Source organism: Dipodomys spectabilis, unplaced genomic scaffold, assembly GCF_019054845.1.
Source record: "Dipodomys spectabilis isolate Male_0828 unplaced genomic scaffold, ASM1905484v1 ptg000297l, whole genome shotgun sequence".
NCBI classification, from domain to species: Eukaryota; Metazoa; Chordata; class Mammalia; order Rodentia; family Heteromyidae; genus Dipodomys; species Dipodomys spectabilis.
In genome coordinates this window covers 2,679-25,927 of record NW_024870974.1, presented here as the reverse complement: position 1 = coordinate 25,927, position 23,249 = coordinate 2,679, and the positions used below count along the sequence as shown (strand labels likewise).

The following is a 23,249-nucleotide window of genomic DNA, read 5'->3' as shown; positions in this document are numbered from 1 at the left end:
TCATCATGCTGGCATCTTGTTTTGCCCTTCTTAACCTTTGTGGGCCCTGTAATTAATTAGGTCCAGAATAATCCAAGATCATGCTAGTTAAAGTCAATTAATGAGTGACCTATTTCCATCTTCAATCTTGATTGCTCTTGCTATGGGACAACAAACTTCTAAGTTCTGTTGCTTAGTGCATGGACACTTGAACATCTTTGGGCAGACCATGACTGCCTACCATGGAAGTAAACAGAAAATGAAACCGTGGGAACTGAAGTAGTCATCAAGCCATTTTGAATAGAGGCAAGTAGTTGTCTCCATAGTAACGCCCAGCTGAAAGAAGATAGAGCTGAAGTATTTGACATCACATTCTTCAGGCCAGGAGTGATGGATAATCAAGATCAAGATTTACTAGGATTAACATTCCTATGATCACAGGCTGAAAAGTTCATAATTATTTTAGCACTAGGAACCAGGGGGTTTAGACCTATAAACTTAGCTACACAGGAGGCTGAGAGCTGGAGGATCATGTTTCAAACCCAGCCCTGGCAGAAGAATCCACTAGACTCCATCTTTAAATAATCAGCAAAAAGCCAGACTAGAAGCATGGCTCAAGTAGTAGAGTACCAGACAAGCAAACAAAAAGCCCCCAGTTCAAACCCTAGTACTGTCAAAAAAAAAAAAAAAGGTATTTTAGGAAGGCTTTTCTAGGAATATGGTTACATTAAGGCAGTACATTAAGATAGTACACAGATGTAATCCCAACACTCAGAAAGCCGAGGCAAGATGTCAAGTTCAGTACCAGCCTGGGCTAAATACTGAGACTCTATCTCCTAAACAATACAAACAAAATAGAAATTGATTACCTTTTGTTTTGAAACAAATTTCAAAATAGAAAGGTATTACATTTTGTTTTCACAAAATAAACCTTTTACAATGGGTAATTTCACTTATCTAGAGAATTATACAAGTTGCCTCACTTCCTGGGAATGCTAGACTTATATAACTGAATGGTTATCATTCTTATTAATATAACATTCACTTTAACTTAGTTGTAGAGTTGAATGAGAATCTTTAAATACAGACACTTAATTTGATGCTAAAATTTTAGAAATATGTAATTTCCTTTAAAAGTCACCTAGAAACAGTGCTTTTTCTTCTCAAGAAAAACAATTTTAAGTAAGTTTTTATTGTGAAAATACTGTACAGGGGGGTTACAATTACATGAGCAAGGTAATGAGTACATTTCTTATCAAGCATTGTTGCCTCCTGCTTTGTTTTTACCCTACCCTCCCTTCCCTCCCATCTCCACAACTATACTCCCCCCTCCCCCGCACCTAAATTGTAAAGTTCGTTAGAAAAACAATTTTTTAATGGTAAGGGAAATAATCTTTGACTTTATTATGTGCACAGATGCTATTAAAATTTGAACATGAGAAATTTAAAATTGTATAAAATACACAAAAATCACAATTTGAATTTGGTAGATATATATATATATACATATATATATATATATATATATACATATACACATATATGTTTCATAAGCAGGATGGTTCTTTACAAAATGTCTATATTGCTGAAATGCTGAAATAGAGAACAGTCATTTTAGGAATAAATAGTCCACAGAAAGAAATGCAAATCTTTCGTGAGTAATAACTGTAAGTAAGCCACAGGTTATGCACACAGTACCCAGTACTCTACTACTCTGCTGCAATAACACAGTACTGTGATTCTAACAAGTTCTAACAAGCTGCAGACACACTGACTCCCTGCCTGAAGCCTTTGCCTTGAAAATGAATGACGACAGAAAAGAAAACGATCCAACTTAGAGACAGTTGCTTACAAAAGCAAAACACAGGGCTTCAATCAAGCAGAAAACCAGTCTCGTCACCTAGGTTATCTTTAGACCTGAACCCTTGCAGGTGTATGCTTAATTCTTCACAGGCTCAGGAATGCCACAGTTCACTCCACCACTTACCATCTTGTGTACGGTCTTGCAAAGGTTAATAATACCAAATCCCAAACAACAGCATAGCTGAACTCTGAAGGGTAGAAAATCTACCAAGCATTTATAGCCATATCACCCTACTCTCTTCTTATGCTTGTATCCACAGTTCATTTTCATCCATCTCTGTAGGTGATGCACTTTGCATGGAAAAAGACAAATAACTCCCATCCTCAGGTATGGGATTCTGTGTTGGCCAGTTGTTTTCTTGCAAGAGTGGTCTTGGAGACAAAATAAACTGAGTCTCAAAATAGTCTACAGACTCTCCATCTTCCTTCTCCAGTAGGAACTGATACTCACCAAATCGGACCATGCACCTGTACGGCAGATCTATCTTATTGAGGTAGCCCAGTTCCTGGCTGTCCACCATCAGGCTGGTCCGCCTACTCATATTTTTTATTTCAAAAGAGAGGATTGAGCTGTTGAATTGTTTAAATACCTGCAAAGAGAACTGGACTCGGGAAACCTGTCTGTCCAGAAAAGTATACTGACAGATACTGGAATTTCGTCCAACCTTCACCACTTGGCTAGAGGGGAGTTTCTCTCTGTTGTAAAACTTTATTGATTTAAATATTCCACCATTCTGGCCAGGATGGTAAACAGTCATCCGGAGACAAGTTAATGTCTCTTCTGTGTCAGCATCTTCAAAATTAGACATGATGAGCTCAGCCTGCAACAATGAAATCACCAAATTAGCTAAAAACCCATACTGCATGTGTGGAGAACTTTTTTTCTTTTTCCTTTTTTTTTTTTTTTTGTCAGTCGTAGGGCTTGAACTCTGGGCCTGGATGCTGTCCCTCAGCTCTTCAGTTCACGGTGACCTCTCTACCACTTGAACTATAGCACCACTTCTGGTTTCTGGTGGCTAAAAAGAGTCTATGAGTCTCGTGGATTTTCCTGCCTAGGCTGGCTTTGAAACCATGATCCTCAGATCTCAGTCTCCTGAGTAGCTAGGATTGCAGGCATGAGCCACTAGCATCAGACTTTTATTTTTCTTTTTGTATTAGTACTAGGGCTTGAACTCAGGGCCTCTGCACTGTCCCTTACCTTTTTCACTCAAGGCTGGTGCTATACTATTTGAGCCACTTATACCCTTTTGCTGGTTAATTGGAGATAAGAAGAAAATGTCTCTTGTCTGTCGGGGCTGGCTTCAAACCTGGATCCTAAGATTTCCTTCTCCTGAATAACTAGGATTACAGGAAACACAGGCACCCTGCAGTACGTGAAATTTTATTCTAATCTCTTTTCCTATCCATTTATATTTCCATTTCTGGTTTAACTATATGACCATACACATAATCTTAAGAATGACAAGGAATGATTATTAACATTAAAAGCTTGTAAGGGTAGCATCAAACAGCCTGTTCTTTCTCATTTAAACAGAATAATCTGAGCTCAAACAAAATATGGTCATTGTACTTTAAAAAGGAAGTCAGCAAAATAAATAATTTCTGGTTGGAATCCTATCAGAAGACATATGTGGAAAGAAAATATTGATTATTGTTTCACAACAAGATTATTATTATAGTGAAACATGGTTCAAAAGGAAATTCAAATGCCATAAACAGATTTATTGCAACTTTTTATCCTTACATCCTAACCTCAGTTTCTAGTAAGTAAATGAATCAAAAGAGTAAATGCTTCAAATAGTTCATGTATTCTATAGTTTAAAATTTTATTTTTAAGTGAAAAAGGCTGAGTTCAAGTCCCAATATTGGTGTGCTTACGTGCATGCATGCATGGGTGTGCACATATACACACACACGCACACACACACACACACACGCACAAACTTCAAAATTCAAGCATTATTTTTTTAAAAATCTAATAAGGTAGTTCTAAACATCACAGTGTACATTGGTGCTGCAATTATTTTTTATGATCAATGATTCCTAGTGACTGGCTGAGAAAACGACCCTGAACCACAAGTATCGTCATCCAACTGCTGCTAACCACATCCTTAGAGGCCTCAGTCCTGAGGCCCCACACTTCACCACCTGTCCCCTTGCTAATCACTGGAATATGTATACTAGTGCAACAAGAAAAGTTATTTTGACATAAAACTGCCACTTACTAACTATATATGTTTTTTTCAAAATTCAAACAGTAAAAAAGATTTAAAATGTCTCATAGTCCACTCTAATTCTTTTGTCTTCCTTCCTCACCTTCACCTCCCAAGTGCTGGGGATTATAGCTATGAAAACCACACCCAGATTAAAAAGTTGCTTGTGATCTTATAGTGACTTTCTCCAAACTTGTGTTGACACACACTACACTTACTTCTCCACAAGTAGACACAGGCAAGCGGTTCCAGCACTGGTGGAGTGGGCTGAGGTGTTGACCCAAAACCCTGTGATGATCCCCCTTGGTCTGATCATACTGTAGACCACCTCAGAAAAGCTAGCTTGTCTCCATGAGGACCTTAGTATGGCTCAGAAGGAAACTGCTGCTGGACCAGCTACAGACTGGTCTTGCTTTGGATATCTGGATTCTCTTTTTAGACTATCTGACTAGTAAAGTTAAATTCATTGTGAAACAAAGAAGTAGTTCTCAACTGAAAACATGCATGCATTATCATATCAGATGCTTTGTTGATCTGAGATCTCTCTTGCATTTTGCCCTGGCTGACCTTAAACCAAAATCCTCTTGATCCATCCTATCCATCAAAGTAGCTCAGATTACAAATTCTGATTCCGTGAAGATGGAATTGATTCATCATTCTGAGCCCTCCACGAACCTCCAGTGGATGGCTCTCTGCACTAGTCAGGGGACCATTTATTGAGTGGAAAGGGACAATACTACTTTACATCCACAACTCACTGGTGCTGACATTATCTCTGTTATAAAGAGAAGGAAATTAAAGAGTAATCAAAGGTGTCTTAAAAGATACATAGTGCTGGGTGCTGGTGGCTGGTAAGCCTAGCTTCTCAGGAGGCTAAGATCTGAGGACCATGACTCAAAGCCAGCTTGGGCAGAAAAGTCCATGTGATTCTTATCTCCAATGAACCAGCAAAAAAAAAGCCAGAAGTGGAGCTGTGGCTCCACCAAGGCTCAAGGGCCACACCCAGGCCCTGAATTCAAACCACAGGACCCTCCCTCCCTCCCTCTCTCCTTCCCTCCCTCCCTCCCTCCCCCCTTCTCTCTTTCTCTCTCTCTCTCTCTCTCTCACACACACACACACATACACACATACAAGATGCAGAATTAATGAGGATGAAGACTGTTTAACCAATTAATGTAGCGCCAGAGTTCATGTCGATGTTTCCTTAAATAAATGCCAACAGATATATAAATGCTAAGATTAAGAAATATTTGCAACTGGCATGTTGCTGTTCTGACACACAGAAACCACAGAAAACTACGGAGACACACATGGCTCAGCTGTCACTACTTGTGATACCGTTTTTCCTTGAGCTCCGCCCGAAGCATCATAGAGGTTCTACGCAGAGAATTACATTCTAGAGTCAGATTGTTCACAAAGTTCACTTTGTTCTATACCTAAGAACGAGAGCCATGGCACACGCCACAGCACGATTCTAGCGTTTTTGAAGCTGCTCATTTGGAACTGTTTTGGTAGTTAGGGATATTTCTAGTAAGATACGGACTGGAGTTTAATCTAAAGACTAGGACTTGAAAAGAACAAGGCCCTAATCCCCCACGGTGGGGAGGGGCTGAGGCAAATGGCGCCCAAAGGGCAGAGAGAAGAAAGTCAAGCAGCCACCACCAGCCAGCCATCTGAGAGGGCAACTTCTGGTGACAGACTCGAAGCGAACTGGTGCAAGGCTTCTTCGGTGCCCAGCCATGGCAAGTACTTGATAATGGGGTGCCCCCTAGAGAAGGAAAGGACCCCAAGGCCATCATCTGCGGGGACTCCTATTTTGGCCGCAGACAACAGCAATCTGTGTACACCCCACTGGGTTACGGATGGCATAGGTCAGACTGTAGGAGAAGTCAGAACAAACAAGCAAACCCCCTTTGAGGAGGAGTTTAATCTACATAGACCCCTCTGGATGACCAAAAGTAACGATCTGCCAACTACTGTGGACCCCCAGTCCTCACCCGGGGCTCCTATCTCTGACACAAAGGATTATCTGTGCAGACCACTCTTTATGACCAATAATGGCGATTTTCCAACCACCCCGTGCCCGCCAGCCTTTGACAATACGGCCCTCAGAAAGCCAGCTTCGGGTGTTCTCATGTCTTCTTTGAAGAAGCGGGATGTGCACAAAGCCCTTGTAATGACTAACCTCCGCCTTCAGAACTTAAAACATGAAATCCTGCAGGGCCAAGCCGTTGCATCCCAGGGGACTGAGTGTAAATCATCCATAGAGGACATTAAGCCCCTCAGAACCCCACAGAACAAGAAAGAGCATGCTACCATGGGCCCCAAAAGAGATGTCCAAACCCCTGAATTCTCAGCTTCAGCAGTGAATATCTCAACTGATGACCCGACTGCTGGATTCCAGCCCTCCAGTGCCAAATCTAGTCTGTCCGTACCAGCTCTTGACAGCCCCGCTTTGACCATCAAGCGCATCGTAAACACCTTTAGTGGCCACATAATCGAGGGCCGACTCACTGATAACCTGGCTGCCAGGAAATGCTCATCAGACAATGGGATTAAGCCAGGCAAGAGCAAGGTGGCATTGAAGACGGACAAGACTATGCAATGTGACTTGCGAACATTGACAGCAAAGAAAACGAACCTCTTCCGGGCCTCCTCAAACACCAAGGAGAAGCATAAAAAAAAGAGCTGTCCATTCATGGACAACTATGATGAATTCAAAGCGAGATATCATTCTACAAACAAAGAGGTCAAACAGCGAAGCAAGTCCTCGAATGCACAACTCCTGGGGGAACAAGGTTGTAAACTTTTAAACTGTCTATTGACCAAAAAGACAGTGAATGCTAAAAGAGTTTTGGGCACCATGGTTAGAAACACTACAAAGGTTGGTGCCTCCGCAGATGACGCTCCACTCGGCAGGTCCCGCTCAAAGCTCACAAAGAGAGTCAGGTTTGACCTGAGCTCCCCAAGAACAGAAGCCCCAACCACTAAACACCTGGTGGCTAGGGAAGCAGGCAACAAGCTTAAATGGTGCGAGGCTGCCTGTCCCACCGATATTGTCCTCAAAACCTCAAACCTCCAAAAAGTAAGGGGAGGAGCCACAAGATGCCAGGCTGCCAAATCTACTTTGGTAGTGGAAGATTTAAACACAGATGGAACCACCTTGCTCAGCAAGAACATGCAAGAAACTAAGAGCCCCCAATTAACTGAGGCCGCCACATCTGTTGACATCCAGGCTGCTGGAACTCGTTCAGCAGGGGTCACCGACCAAACTGAGGCCACGGAGAGCATGAAGGTCATGGATCAAACAGTTTGCCTCCCGAACATAGCAAGCCAACCGGCTGAACTCCTACCTGCTCGGGCTAAGCTTGCCAGGCCGTTAATACTCACCAAAAACATCTTTCTCACCATCCACCCTCTGCGCCAAACCAATGGACTTTTGACTGACAAGGAGAATCTGAAAACCAAAGAAACTAAACTGCACAAGGATGACTCGACCACAAAAACAGTGCAGCAAACCCTGCGCCTTGGACGAGTTATACTCTTACCAGCCAGGGTTAACCCAGCAGAATTGAAAGAGCAAAGGGCTGCTCTGGACAGCAATGAGACCATCTGTGATCTTGGAATCATAGGCACCAATCTCAGTCTTGCTAATCCACAAGTGGAAAAACTGCAAGAATTTCCTAAACGTGGATGCAGCCGAGGTAAATATCCAACGCCTCACAGCGGTACAACAGGCTGTGTAGCACATTGCGTTGAGTGAGCACACAGCATTCATGCGAGTGCATGGAGTGGAAGGCCATACTTTCTGAGTGCTCCACAGGCCATACACAATTACCAACTCTTAGAGAGGAAAACAAAAGCTCCAAACAACAGAAATTGCCCAAATTAAAAGATAACTTGGAAGATAAGGAGAAGCATCAAGAAAAATAGCTATTCAAGAAAAAAAAAAACACCCCAATCTGTTATGAACAGTTGCAATGAAACAGGAAGCAGCTACATGAAGAAACTTTGTAAAGGACCCTAAAACAGCCCTTCTGGAACATTCCGTCATAAATGCCAAACAGTGAAGATGACCAGTCATTTGTGGGACTTAGTACCCTAGCCAGGGAATATAACCCAATGTTTCAGCCATGATCCTGCAGGTGAAAATACAATCCATTTTATGTGTTCCAGAAATTATAAGTGATCAAAAACTTAAATATAAACTGCCACTTTATTTATGTATAAACATGTGTATCAAAAATTAGGCTAGAAACAATCCTTCAATGTGACCTTGGATCCAGCATTAAAATTTTTAGTGAACTATCTAGTTGTTTTTTTTATTTTAACAATTTCAAGAAATTGCAAAACATGCCTAACTAAAAAATACTTTTTAAGAAAATTACCAAATTTTCACCAAATTACTTGATAAAAAAAAAGTCTCTAGTATTTACTGAAGAATGTAATTCACATTCTTTGGAAATGGGTGCTATTGCTTAAAATATACTAATAAAAGAATTAAAAATACTGAAACAGAAATAGTCTGGACTTTTGTATTGTTCCATTAATAATACATATGAGCAGCCAGGTGCCCATGGCTCATGCCTGTAATGTTAGCTACTCAGGAGGCCAGTACTAACTAGGGGTTTACTGCTCAATAATCTTCAATGAGGTCACTTCTGTGTGCCATCTTTACTAAATACTGTCATTAAGACTATGCTAGGTAAAGAAAACAACAAAAAAGAGTTGGGGATTTAGCTCAGAGGAAGAGCACTTGCCTGGCTCAAAGTGCTAGGCCTTGAGTTCAGTCCTCAGCTCTGAAACAAAACAAAGAAAAAAACAACATTCCCTTTCTATGCTTGCTGAGATTTACCCTGGAAATACCACCTTTTGTCTATTTTGCAAAGTTATGCTGTAAGCCTTTGGAAAGAGAACTGATGGTCCATCCCTTTAGACCTGTTGCTCTAGCAACATGAGTGTCAACAAGAACGAAAGCCCAAGTGATGTGAGCAGAAGGGATACAGAAAAACCACTATTTCATTTCACTTTTCCTTTTTTCCCATCATAACTTCAGTCTGGGTCCAAGAAGGAAGGGTCAAAGACAGATACATAGAGGATATGTAAGTTGAACAAGAAAGTCTAGTCTTTCTTGAGATTTGGGGGGAGATTTGTTACTGCGCTCTAATCTGACCTAACAAATGCATTCCTCTGTTTTAGGAAGGTATGAAAGACAGCAGACTAACCTAAGAGCTATTTGCTATCAGGTGTTTCTCAGCCTTATGACTTCTTTGTCCGTGGTTCACAGTTGTAATCCTATGTGCTCAGGAGGCTGAGATCTGAGGAACATGGCAGGAAAGTCCATGAGACTTTCCAATTAACTACTATAAAACAACAACAAAAACCCACAAGGTAACACTAGTAGAAACTAACCAAATAACTAAAAGGACAAAAAAAAATTACATTTAAGATTGAGATTGATGGATGTTTTATAAAGTGTATAGGTACTCCAATTAGTCTTAAATTGCCAATAACCATGAGCTGATATAGTGGTACTGGACATTGTATATGGAAAACACACACACACACACACACACACACACACACACACACACCGAGACCAGGAGCAGAAAGAAGAGTCAGTCTTCACTGTTCACCCTGCACCTTTGGAACTGCATGCTATGTGCATTCAAATCTCTTTAAATATTTTACCCATTTTCTTTACAAGAAACATCAGGTATAGGTCTGTGTGTGTGTAGGTCTGTGTATGTGATTAAAATGGAGTTGGAGATTAGCAAAGTATCAGAATAGAGCAAAGTTTGATATCTGGCATCCCCAAGTTGTAAAACAACTGTTTGACAACTGATTTGACAAACAGATCCACATTAACAAAGGAACTACAATAAACAGACAACAAATATAGAACTGAAAACAAGCCATATTCTCAGCCTTGTCAGGGAAAGCAGAAGGGGTCCGTTCACTCCTGATCTATGGAGAGGGGGCCGCCTCTTCAGTGTACAATCCTGGGATTTCCACACTCACCTGGGAGTCACAGAGCTGCACACCGGTTAGATTCTGATTCTAGAAAATGCTTCTGGCCACTCTCTAGGGAAAGAAGAGTGAATACATGTAAGGTGTGGACACAGAGTGCTGAGGAAAACACCCTTGCCATTGCCCATGCCCATTGCAGGGCTACCGATCTCCACCCCTGTGGTCCTGCAAAACTGAAGAAATGTACTACTCCACACTGCTGATGCCTGCTTGTCTTTCAAATGAAAAAAAATCAAATTTTATACCAAGATATGTTTGCTAAGAGGAGCCAGATGTCCGAGCAGTTTAACAGAACATTTGGCATCCTTGAGTGCCCATGCATGCCAACAAGTTTTCTCATGCTTGAAGAGCGTTTTTTCTCCTGGTGTTCTACCTCTTGAGCGATGCCTCCAGCCTCGCCTTTTCTGCCTATTTTGGAGACTTTTATGCCCTGGCTTACCCTAGGGTCCTAAAGAGGTCTCAGCCTCCTGAGTCACTTGGATTACAGGTGTGAACCATGGGGCCCTGCAAGAGTTTTCTTTTGCTTCTTTTGGAAACAGTTGACTGTAATAATGATGTGTTATAATCGATGATGTGTTAGGAAAGGTTCCCTGGGAATTCTGGCTTTCATCCTTCCATGGCCCAGTTCTTCACCTTCAGGAGAGAGTATGTGACTGCTGTAAGTTGTGAAAGGCTTTTCTCCCCAACAAACACTCAACACTGAACCAGGCAGTAGCTCATACCTGTAATCCTAACAACTCAGGAGGAGGCGGAGATCTGAGGATTGAGGTTCCAAACCAGCCTGGGCAGAATATCCATGAGATTCTTCATCTCCAATGAACCAGCAAAAAGCCAGAAGAAGAGCTATGACTCACATGGTGGAGCGACAGACAGCCTGGAGGGAAATAACTAAGTAAGTTCTGGAACCCAGGCCCTTAAATTCAATACCCAGCACACACATATTCTCTCTCTCTGTCTCTCGCTGTCTCTGTCTCTGTTTCTCTCTGTGTGTCTCTCTCCTCTCTCTCTCTCTCTCTCTTTCACACACACACACACACACACACACACACACACACACACACACACACCAAATAAGAGCATTAAGTTGATAGGAGAGAAAGAGAAAATTGGCCAACACAGCAAAAGTTAGCCTCCCACCCAAGCTCATCACCCAACGGCAGGGCATTGAAGATTCTGGCAAACCCCGCGGTCAGCCAGCGCATCTCAGATCACAGGTCTTTAAAAAAGGGGAGGGGGGGAGAGGTGCATGTGGGGTGACCAAACCTCAAACCCCGGGGCGGGCGGGGGGGAGAAGAGACCCTCAAGCGGGCGATTGGCCGATCCCCAATCCGAAGCTCACCATCCCACTTTTCTAAGACCCAAGGCCCCAAGGCTGCGGCAGGAAGTTCTGGTCCAGAACCAAAGACTGGGCCCTCGGCAGAGCCCAGTCTGGACAGGAGAAAAAGGAAAGAAAGAAAGAACAGCAACAACAAAAATCCTGTAGAACCCATGAAATCGCGTCGGGGCCTCGGGGTGCCCGGGAGGAGGGGTGCGGGAGGAAACGTCAGCGGCCACCCTGCAAAAACAGTACTCCCCCTCTCCACCCCCCCCCCCCCCGGGTTCTGATTAGAAGAAAAAGAAAATGCTTGCAACACACAGGAAAAGTGCAAAGAAGACACGCCCCCATCTCCCATCCGTTCTGGGGTGTTCCCCTCATTTTGTTCATGTATTTATTGACTTGTTTTTTAAGCCTTTTTTGGACGCATCCCTGGGCTAGGGTCGAGCTAGCTATAGTGGGGTTTTTTTGGAGGGGGGCTATTTTTTCCTAACTTTTCCTTAATATCTGCCCCCTGTCTGCCCTCCAGGAGGTGGAGCTGGCCACGTCCCCCCGGTCCCCGGTCCCCCCATTCCTATCTGGGGGACCCGCCTCGCCTCGCCTCGCCCCGGGACTGGGGCTCCGAGGGCTCACCTTGGGGTTGGCGGATCTGTGATCTTTCCCGGACAGCTTCGCTTTCAGGGCTCGGAGCAGGCAGATCCGCCGATCCGCAGACCCGGAGACGCGCGCGGGGCTCGGCGAAGGCGCAACGCTCTGCCGCGGTCTGTGCGCGCGGGGGGCCGGGCTGAGCTCGGCCCGGTCTGTGCGCACGGGGAGGCCGGGCTGAGCTCTGCCCGGTCTGTGCGCACTGGGGCCCGGGCTGCGCTCGGCCGGGTCTGTGCGCACTGGGGCGGGCTGCGCTCTGCCCGGTCTGTGCGCACGGGGGGGCCGGGCGGCGACGCGCGCGCTGGGCGTAACCGAGCCCGGCCTCCTCCCGCTCCGCTCCCAGCAGCGCGCAGCCCGCGCACCCCGGGGCCTCTATAAAGGCTGCGGGAGGGCGGGAAGCGTCCCGGAGCCCGCCCCTTCCCTCCGCGAGGTCTCCGCCTCCGGTTGGTCTCACAACCGGCTTCCAAGCTCCCTGCGCCGGCCTGGACCACGCCTTCCTGAACCTGGATGCCCAGGCCTAATTCTGAAAAGAAAGGAACTAGGTCACCACAATCCTAACTTACCTCCCCACCCCACCCCCCGCCCCAACCATGCTGTCCTGGGGTGCTGAGCAGGCAGGGAGTGGAGGTCATTCTAGAGATGTGTAAACTGAGGCCGCGGCAGGATTCCTCCCACCCGGGGTGGGGGGTCCCCGCGCTTTCCTCCCTCCACCCATCCCCGGACCTGTCCTGATGCCCCAGAGTCCAGGGCGCCAGAAGCAAAGCCGGGGTACAGGGGGACCCCTGGCACCGAGTCCCTCCGAGCTCAGTCAATAGGCACGACCACTGTTCTGCCCCGAGAGGGTTAGAGAAAAAGCTAAAGATAACGATATCCGGAGCAGACAGGACTGGGGTGGATAAGGAGAAAATGGGTTGGAATTAGAGGAAGGACCTGGCAGCCCTAGTTCATGGTTGGGGAGCCTGGGCACTGCTTCTTAACCAATGGAAGCCCGTCTGTACGCTGGATTCTGTGCTCAGCTTCACGACAGGCGCTTATTTGTGGACGGTTTCCCACTGGCAATAAAACTAGATAACAGAATTGCAAATCAAAGAACACTGAGATTCCATCTTACCCCAGTCAGAATGGCTGTTATGAAGAACACATGAAATTTTGCCCCAGGTTTGGGGAAAAGAAACCGTCATACACTGTTGGAGGGGATGTAAATTAGAGTAGCCACTAGGGAAGTCAGTGCTTAGTTTCCTCAAAAATCTAGAAGTAGTACTAAAAGTTCCACTACAAATGATCCTGCTCTATGCCGACTGAGGCAGTAAACCTATATAAACACTCGTGAATGAATAAAGAATGTGGTGTGTATGTCATGGAATATTATTCCGCCGTAAAGAAGAAAAAAGGATGTCATTTGCAGGAAAATGGATGGAATTGGAGATTATCATATTATGTGAAGCAAGCCAACATAGGGCTTTTCTCTCATAGGTGGAATGCAGGCCTAAAGTAAGCACAAAGAACACATGAACAAACAAAGGGGGATTATATGGGTGGACACTAGCAGGAGAGGGCAAAAGGTTCATGGAGGCGTATGATCCAGCACTACTGTATACGTAAATGAGAATATCACAATGAAACACATTATTTAGTAAAATAAAAGAAGGACCATTCATTTGAAAAATAATATAGGCTGGGAGCTGATGACTCATGCCTGTAGTCCTGGATACTCCGAAGGTGGAAATCTGAGGAACACAGTTTGAAATCAGCAATAAAGGCCAGAAGAATCTTATCTCAAAAACAGTCAGAAGAAAAGCTGTGGCTCAAGTGGTAGAGTGTCAGCCGGGAAGAAAAAAAAAAAGCTAAAGGCTCAGGCCTTTAATTCAAGCCCCATTTTACACACACACACATACACACACACATACACACACACACACGAAGATATGGATTCTACCCCACCCCTGGGCAAGAAAGCATACACATACGTGAGGCAGATTCCAGTAAGGTCAGCAATTGTGTTTGTTAATCATCAACATTTATTATTTCTTCTCTACTAGAGAGACAGCCAGGTGTCCTCTTTCAGTTGAAGATCATTAATGCAGAAGATAGCACATGCAACTTGATAATGCAAATAAACTCATACCATAAAACACTTTTACCAGAAGAGTAGTTTCTGCTATCTGCTATAAATATGCTTAATAAACTGCAAAGGACCATAGAAGTAGGGCTTGTTTTGGGTTAGTCTGGGTTTTGGTGTTACTGGGCCTTAAACTCAGGGCCTCTGTGTTGCTAATCAACTGCTCTACCACTTGAGCCATACCTCCATCCTTCAACAAGGTGTTCATAGTAACATTAATAGAGATACTGAATCGTTGCTGAAATTGGAGGTGCTGGAAATTATTTTCTTCCTAAGTTTCTCTGAAGATGAATGACTTAGTTGATTTACTAAATGACCCAGAAAGAGACTTCAAATAAATACAGATTGAGAGAAGAATGTAATTTTAGTGATGGTTGTTTCCATTGGACAATTGGTTTTTCTTTTTTTTAATCTTAAAACTAAAAATAGTCTTATAGGAACTGAGAAACAGTCAAGAGTTTAGTTTCTGTTCCCTAAGGCATTGGGGGCATGCTGGACAGGGGTCAAAGTCAGCAGGTGGGTAGAAGTTGTCCCTGCTTCTCTCTGAGCACTGTGCTGTGCTCAGTCTTCAATCTTGACTGTCAGTCTACATGAAAACTGACAAAATGTCCAGAAGGCTTCTAGAAGCTTGAATAAGCCCAGAACTGAAAGGAAATGTACCCATTTCTTTCTGTAACTTCAATTGATTGAGGTTTATGAAGATCTCCAGGACATATTTACAACTTCAATGATTTTAAGTCACTTGTACTTAATTGGTAGGTAAAGTAATTTGTAATTTGTGCTTTATTGCTGTTTGTTTTGGGAGTGTGTGTGTGTGTGTGTGTATGTGCGTGCGTGCGTGTGTGTGTGTGTGTGTGTGTGTGTGTGTGTGTGTGTACACTGGGACTTGAATTCAGGGTCTGAGGATAATTTCTTAGCTTTTTTTGCTCAAGGCTGGCACTCAACAACTTGAGCCACAGCTCCACTTCTAGCTTTTGGGTGATTAATTGGAGATAAGAGTCTCATGGACTTTCCTTCCCAGCTGGTTTTGAACTGTAATCTTCAGATCTAACCTCCTGAGTAGCAAGAATTACAGGCGTGAGCCATCAGTGCCCAGCAACTGTTTCTGTTTGGGCAAAATAATTCAGAAGATTTTGGGGGCTTGAACTCAGGGCATGGGCACTGCCCCTGAGCTTCTTTTGCTCAAAGCTAGTGTTCTACCATTGGACTCACAGCTCCACTTCCAGACCAGAGATCCTCAGATTTCACCCTCCTGAGTAGCTAGGATTACAGCGTGAACCACCAACCTCTGGCTTCAGAAGTTATTTTTTAAATGAAAAGAAAATTTTACAGATTTATTACCAATTTTCTTGTTTCATCTTCATCCAATGTCAAAGTTGAACCAAATAGAGCAGTACTAGCTCTTTTGGAAAACAAGAACATCCCTCTTTGATAGGAAAAGTGGCTTTATTTTTGCAGGAGCACAGTTAAAACTTTCTGTAATGAAAGGTGACTCGGAAGCTGGATCCTACTGGCTCATGCCTGTAATTCTAGCTACTCAGGAGGCTGAGACCCTGAAGGCGAATCCACATGTAAAGCCAGCTCAGGTGGAAAAGTCTGTGAGACTCCGTCTCCAAATAATCAGCAAAAATCAGAGCTGGCGGCATGACTTAAGGGGCAGAGTACCAGCTGTGTACAACAAGAAAACCAAGCAAGAATGTGAGGCTTTGAGTTCAAGTCCTGGTGAAGGAAGGAAGGAAAAGAAGAAAAGGAAGGAAGGATGGGTGGAGAGAGAAAGAGAAGAGGAGAGATACAGGAGAGTGGAAAAGAGAAAAGAAGAAAGTTTGTTTGTAAGAAAATTACAGAAGGAAGTACTGACTCTTAGCTGGGAAGGTGGCTTAGTGATAGAGTCAGGGACAGTGCCCAGGCCCTGAGTTCAAACCTCAGTATTGGCAAAATAAATAAATACGTACATACATACAAAGAAAAGGGCTGGGAAGGTGGCTCAGTGGTAGAGTGCTTGCCTCGCATGCATGAGGCCCTGAGTTTGATTCCTCAGCACCACATAAGCAGAAAAAGCCAGAAGTGGCTCTGTGGCTCAAGTGGTAGAACTCTAGCTTTGAGCTGAAGAGCTGAGGGACAGCGCCCAGGCCCAGAGTTCAGGCCCCACAACAAGAAAGGAAGGAAGGAAGGAAGGAAGGAAGGAAGGAAGGAAGGAAGGAAGGAAGGAAGGAAGGAAGGAAGGAAGGAAGGAAGGAAGGAAGGAAGGAAGGAAGGAAGGTAGGACTCTCTATCAGCAAGGCCCCAACAGAGGCTTGCACTGCAGACTGTTCCCACAGGCCTGCTGTAAAGGCCTTACTGGTAGTTCCCATTTGGAAAAAGAACTAAAGAAGAACGAGCGTTCATGCTCATCTCATTGTGGTTATATCATCTTAATAAATTAATTCTTTTCTCATGAAGTGACTTCAAAGATGAACACTTTCTCTCGCACTTGTGTGCACCTTTTCCATTAGACCAAGTGGTCTAATTCACCTCACCTGTGAATTTGATGCAGGCCTAGGGTAGGGCTGGGGGTGGGGTAGGGATGAGGGGGCTTTTACAATTAGTGCTCTTCACTCTACTTAGGTAAGTGCTCTGAGTGGAAAAAAAACAAAAAGCCCTAAGTAGCAAACTGACTTATTCCTGGAAGACATTAAAAGGAACTCTTTAGAGACACTCCCAAAAGCTGAGCTTGGATTATTTACCAAATCAAAACAGAAGTTATTAGACACCTATGTTCTTGATACAAAAAAGGGTCATTTATTTAAAAATTTTAGTGCCTAACTTAATTGGAATAATATAAAAGCACCACAATTCAACACATTTCTGTCTAGCTTTGAGCAACATAAGATGTCCGAGTACTGCTGGTGTTAGGAAATAAAGTAAAATCTTGTGTCAGAGCTCCTATTCAAATCACCGTGTCCCACTGGAAAATGTTCTTCCGTCATCTCTAACAGCCCCACGATATGGGTTCCACATCAGTACTATTTAGTAACTTGGCTGTTTGGGACTATAAAGATTTTTGCTCAAGGAAAGAATCTTAAGTATATCTTTTAGATACTTTCTCATTTAAAATTAAAAAAAAAAATAGAGGAAGTTTAATTTGTGACCAGGCAGTCATATCCTATAGGAGGAAAAGAGTTGCTTATCTGTTTGTGTCTCTTCATTGTTGGGATCCATGATATCTATTCTCTATACCCTACTGACTTCCTTGTTTATTCAGATTCTTAGATCTACACATGCCTTTGGGTGGCATCTCATAGCTGGGTGTGACCCAGCCAACAGCTAGCCAGAAAAACACCTGCAACTGTCAACAACCAGCCCCAGGGGAGATCTTTAGCATTCTGAGCTGCCTGCACCCCAATGTCTGGCTGATGGAAACATGACATAAATTTTTAAAAGGCTGTGTTTCATTTGGTTGATTGTTTCCATTCATTATAGAATCTACCTTTATTTTCCCTTGAAATTCTTTCTTTTTTTTCTTTTTCCCCACAGTCCTGGGGCTTGAACTCAAGGCCTGAGTACTGTCCCTGAGCTTCTTTTGCTCAAGGTTAACACTCTTACCACTTGAGCCACAGCACCACTTCTGGCTTTTTCTGTTTATGTGGTACTGAGAAATAAAACCCAGGGCTTCATGCATGCTAGGCAAGTAAGCACTCTACCACTAAGCCACATTCCCAGGCCCCCTTTGAATTCTTAAAATCCTATAAAATGACCATGTTTTTTTCATGACACCATTTACATACATTGAAAATGCATCTTCTATAAATAGTTTACAGGGAATTTAATGGGTGCCATCTTAAGCTGCAAACATTGAGACAATTTGTTGCACAAAGGCGCCAGCCCTGAGTAAAAAAGGCTAGAGGAGCCGGGCACCAGTGGCTCACGCCTGTAATCCTAGCTACTCAGGAGGCTGAAATATGAGGATCGAGGTTCAGAGCCAGCTCAGGCAGGAAAGTCCGTGAGACTCTTATCTCCAATAAACCACTAAAAAACCGGAAGTGGCGCTGTGGCTCAAGTGGTAGAGCACTAGCCTTGAGCTGAAGAGCTGAGGGACAGTGCCCAGGCCCAGAGTTCAAACCCCAGGACCAACAACAACAACAAAACGCTCTGTTACAACTACACTCAGTGCGGCCTCCCTGATCCCGACCCCAGGGAGTTGGGAGCATACCCCCAATAAACTTTCCTGTCCATCTTTTTATTCCTCTCTGCGTGGTCCTTTTCTCTCCTAAAACCTTACATCTGGTGCTGAAACCCAGGAAGGCGGTAGTGCTTCCCTTTGCCCTTGGGCGACCTACGGGCACTGCCCCTTCTCAGTCTCTCTTCCTCTCCTCCTTTTCCTGAGGCCTCCTCCATTGGGAGCACGGAGCTTACTTTGGGCTCTACAGCCCCTTGACAGACCGGAAGCCATGCATATCTTGTGGACGGCCACCAGGTGGCTTGGGATATTATTGGTCATCCGAGGCCTGTCCCCCCCTCCCTCTCTCTTTCTCTCTGTCTCTCTGTGTGTCTCTTTCTCTATCTGTCTCTCTGTCTCTGTCTGTCTCTCTTTCTCTGTGTCTCTGCCTGTCTGTCTCTCTCTGTCTCTCTCTCCCCCTCTCTCCCCTCTCTCTCCCCCATGATCAGGCCAAGGAACTCAGGCCCACCTTCTAAACATCCACTACATTCAGATTGGATGACTCCACACCTACTCTCCCAGGGTGTCCTGGCCTGCTCCCTCAGGAACTCTCCTCCCAGGAACTGGGATCTGTCTGTGAGTCTCCCTCCGGGGCCACTGGGCCCGGCTCTGAGAATAGCCAGGGACACCTGTCATCTCGCTGCTCTGCTGCACGGTAACTCTTGGGCTGAGACAGGACTAAGCCATCTTCAGCCTTAGTTTTACCCCGGGCTGCCTGGGCACCATGGGAAACCAAAATTCCAAACCAGACCCATACGCTCCTTTGGGTTGTTCATTGGCTGACCTCATATCTCTAGGCCTTAGGCCTGACCTTCATCTTCCTCTGTAACTGGGAAGGGCCTATCTACCAGCTCCATAACCAGTCGTGCTGGCCTGAAAATGGGACTTTCAATTTTCACATATTGCCCGATCTCCACAGTTTCTGTGAGTGAGTGGGAAAGTGGGCTGAAATTCTGACCACCAGGGATTCCTCTACTTACATCCCTCCCTCCGTCTCTCCTGTCTTTATCTCAAATCTTGCTTCTGGGGCAAGATCCCTCCAAAAGCTTTCCCCCTCCCTCTCCCCCTCCTGACCCTCTCGACCCTCAGCCCCTCCGCCTGTAGCGGCCACTGCCCTATGCGCCAGCTGAGCCCACTGGGCTGAGGTCTGATATCTCGCCTGGCATGATCTCTGCTATACTCTGCTTCACTCTCACGATGGAGGAGTGTGAGCGAGTCCCTCAGGCTGTCCAGGCTCATGGGGATGAGATCCACCTTGCAGGTACCCCCATGTCTGTGGGGGCTGAGGCCATCTCCCCGACAGGACCCTCACTGGGAACTGGTACCAGACAGACACACAGGTAGGCATGGCTGGACGCTGGCAGAGGGACAAAATGATTCAGAGCCTCTTGGCTAGTTGACAGGCGGCCTCCCACAAGGTTGTTCATTTTGGTAAATTGAGGGAAATTACTCAGCTCTGAAATGAAAACCCCGTCGCCCGTTAGCCAGACTAAATACACCCCCATGGACCCCGCCTTCCCGGCTGCTGCCTGTGTTTTGGTCTCTCACTTTATCTCTCAGTTAGATCCAGACATAAAAAATAAACTCAAGAAGGGGGAAGATGGCTCTCAGACTCCTATCCGGGACCTGGCAAACGTGGCCTTGAAAGTTTTTCATGCCCACGAGGAAGAGGAAAAGGCTGATAGGGAACAGGCTGCCCTCTCAAAAGCACTGAGTCAACCATTCTTCCAGTGGAAACTCCAAAACAAGCTACGTGCCCCAAGTCCCTGCTCACAACTTCTGCTTTTACCCTGCCTATCAAAGCTCTGCCTACAACTACACTCAGTGCGACCTCTCTGATCAGGACCAGGGAGTTTGCCCGGGAGTATACCCCAATAAACTTTCCTGTCAATCTTTTAATTCCTCTCTCGTGGTCCTTTTCTGGCCTAAAACTTTATGGAAGGAAGGAAGGAAGGGAGGGAGGGAGGGAGAGAGGGAGGGAGGGAGGGAGGGAAGAAGGGAAGAAGGGAAGGAAGGAAGAATACATTCTTTTTTTTGGGGGGAGGGGTCCGGTTGTGGGGTCTGAACTCTGGGCCTGGGCGCTGTCCCTCAGCTCTTCAGCTCAAGGCTAGTGCTCTACCACTTGAGCCACAGCGCCACTTCCGGATTTTTTCTTTTTGCTTATGTGGTGTTGAGGAACTGAACCCAGGGCCTCATGCATGCAAGGCAAGCGCTCTACCACTGAGCCACCTTCCCAGCCCTAAGATACATTCTTGATCAATGGATTCTTGATCAATTAATTCCAGGGCCAATTAATTCTGACCCTGGAAACTCCAGTCACCACTAAGAGACAGAGATCATGAAAGCAATATGAAACACAGAAAAAAAAATTGAAGGAGTTATATGGCAGTCATATGCTGTCTAACCAGTTAGTGATCTTAGTTTTTAGTTCTAACTTTCCTTGAATACTATTCCATGTCAGTGTGGTTTTATAGTTAAAAAAAAGAATAACCCTCCTTAACATTGTATTTAAATATTTATTTAGTTTATTAGTACATCTGTGTTAATTTTGTTAGCTATATTGAAGTTTGATCTGCATTAATTCTTAAAATGCATGTATCACTAGCTTCCTAATAAGCAATAGCATTTTGTATTATTAATAAGAGAAACCCTAAAATGTACAGAATCTGATTGGTCACATATTTGTTTTATTTTCTCCTAAAATAAAATATAAAATAGGTAATATTGATGAGGGAAAAAAAAAGCCTGATCTGGACTAAATGATCTATCCTCCATCTCTCCTTTTCTTTTTGTGTTTACTATTGTCATTGTATTGTTGGCTACATACCTATTCTAACAAGAAAGTTCCCCCATTGCATTCAGATTGTTACGCCCACAAATACATGGCTACTACCCGCAATTTGAAGCTTCAAATTTACGGCATACTTAGTTGTATATTAAAATAATTAAGGTGACAAGGAAATCAGTATGTTCCAACACTGATAGAACTTTGGGGGGAAAAAGTTTAATTGTATTTCAAAATATGCTTCCTTCAGTTTTGTGTGTGTGTGTGTGCCAGTCCTGGGGCTTGAACTCAGGGCCTGGCACTGCCCCTGAACTCTTTTGCTCAAAGCTAGCACTCTACCACTTGAGCTACATCTCCACTTCCAGCTTTTTTGATGATTAGCTGGAGATAAGTCTCATGGACTTTCCTGCCCTGATTGGCCTTAAGTTGTAATTCACAGAATTTCCTGAGTAGCTAGAACTTCAGCTGCGGGTCACGAGGATAGCTGCCCTTGAGTATCTCGTTTAATCTAGGCTTAAATGACAAGATTTTCTTTCTACTCAATGTATTCTTCTTACCAAGACTTAAAAAAAATATTCCATCCCCTGCTTTCTGCCACTATGCCATTGATTTCTTCTGTCTAAAGTCCTCCTTGGTGGTCTTACCTTATATTCCCATCCTCCTTCACTATGTGAATCATTGAGGGCTCTAGACCAAACTCCCACTTCATTGTATCCATGACCATCACTCCCAGATGCCTGGCTTGTAGGTAGAGCTTCCCGACTGGGTGTGTGACCTACTTGCCCTCTTGAAAGTCTTAATTTTTAGACAAGAGCTCTACCCTCCAATTATATGCTGTTCTTGTTTTGGGGCGGGGGCACAAGTGGTTTCTAGGTATTCTTCCTCTAGCTTCTGTGCAGATCCTTCTTTCTCTGCATAAATCCTAGGCTGGGTGTATAGCTCAGTAATAGTGTTTGCTTAGCTTCTACAAGGCTCCGGGTTCAATCTCAGAATTCTAAAATAAAAATGTCTCACCCATCTAAGTTGTAACATTAGCTAATTTTTTCTTGGTGGGCTTTTTCTTTTTCATCCTGTCTGTTCTTTGCTCATTTCTCACTGCAGTTTAAGCTTTTTTACTTCCTCTAAGTTATTTATCCATATTTCTCTCCCCCAGGCCTGGGAATCTATGTCCTGAAGATTTCTTTTCCTGTCTGTTTTATTTCTGCTGTTGTCACAGTTAGTGAAATCCTGTAAGTACTTCTGTCTAGAATATTTCTAGTCTTTCAACTCATTTTTCCTAATTCCTATTTTAATTTTCCCCCTCTTATCTAACTCCTATCCTACTTTCTAATCCATCTACCAGTTGGTGGGTGCTGGTGGTTCATGTCTTTAGTCCTAGCTACTCAAGAGGCTGAAATCTGAGGATTGCATTTTGAAGTTAGCTCTGGGGAGGAAGGCCAACAAGGCTCTTATCTCCTATTAACTTCCAAAAAAAAAAAAAAGCAGGAAATGGAGCTGTGGTTCAAGTGGTAAAGCTTTAACCTTGAGCAAGAAAATTTCAGGGACAGCATTCAGGCCCTGAGTTCAAGCCCCAGGACTGACAAACAAACAAACAATAAATAACCAACTTTCCAACTGCGAATGTTCTTTTTAAAAGAGTTGTCTCATTTTATGACCCTATACCTTAAATATTCTATGATCTCCCAATGTTGTTTTCAAGACAAATACTCACACTCCCTAGAATGAAACACAAAGTTCTTGTATCATGAACTAACCCTTGTCTATTTTTTCAGCTAAATTCTAGACACATCTTCCTGGGCTTACTTAACATTTGGCCAAAAAAAAAATCTTGAGCTCAGGGCCTGGGTATTGTTCCTGAGCTCTTCTACTCAAGGCTAGCACTCTACCACTTTGAGCCATAGCTCCACTTCTGACCTCCTGGTGTTTAATTGGAGTCTCATGGACTTTCTGCCTGTGCTGGCTTCAAACCATGATCCTTAGATCTCAGCCTCCTAGTAGCTAGGATTACTGATGTGAGCCACCAGTGCCCAGCTGATACTTACTTTTAACCACAGTAAGTAAATGAATGATCATTTACCAGCTTGTCTGGGCATTTAATATGCTAG

The 23,249-nt window shown here is 44.2% G+C and overlaps 1 protein-coding gene across 4 annotated transcripts; it reads right to left on the bottom strand.

The window, feature by feature from the left end:
* Nucleotides 1–1,297: 1,297 nt before the first annotated feature.
* Tifa (TRAF interacting protein with forkhead associated domain) lies at nt 1,298–12,372 on the bottom strand. 4 transcript variants are annotated; one of them, XM_042701749.1, is made up of 3 exons: nt 10,808–10,848; nt 10,077–10,139; nt 1,298–2,663 (listed from the first exon to the last, which is right to left on the bottom strand). In XM_042701749.1, exon 3 carries the CDS (start codon nt 2,649–2,651, stop codon nt 2,085–2,087), a length of 567 nt encoding a protein of 188 aa, XP_042557683.1. In that variant the 5' UTR covers nt 2,652–2,663; nt 10,077–10,139; nt 10,808–10,848; the 3' UTR covers nt 1,298–2,084. The 4 variants fall into 4 exon arrangements, 3 of the variants coding, with proteins under 3 accessions (XP_042557683.1, XP_042557684.1, XP_042557682.1); XM_042701750.1 differs by lacking the exons at nt 10,077–10,139; nt 10,808–10,848 and adding an exon at nt 12,034–12,372; XM_042701748.1 differs by lacking the exons at nt 10,077–10,139; nt 10,808–10,848 and adding an exon at nt 7,446–7,488.
* Nucleotides 12,373–23,249: the final 10,877 nt, after the last annotated feature.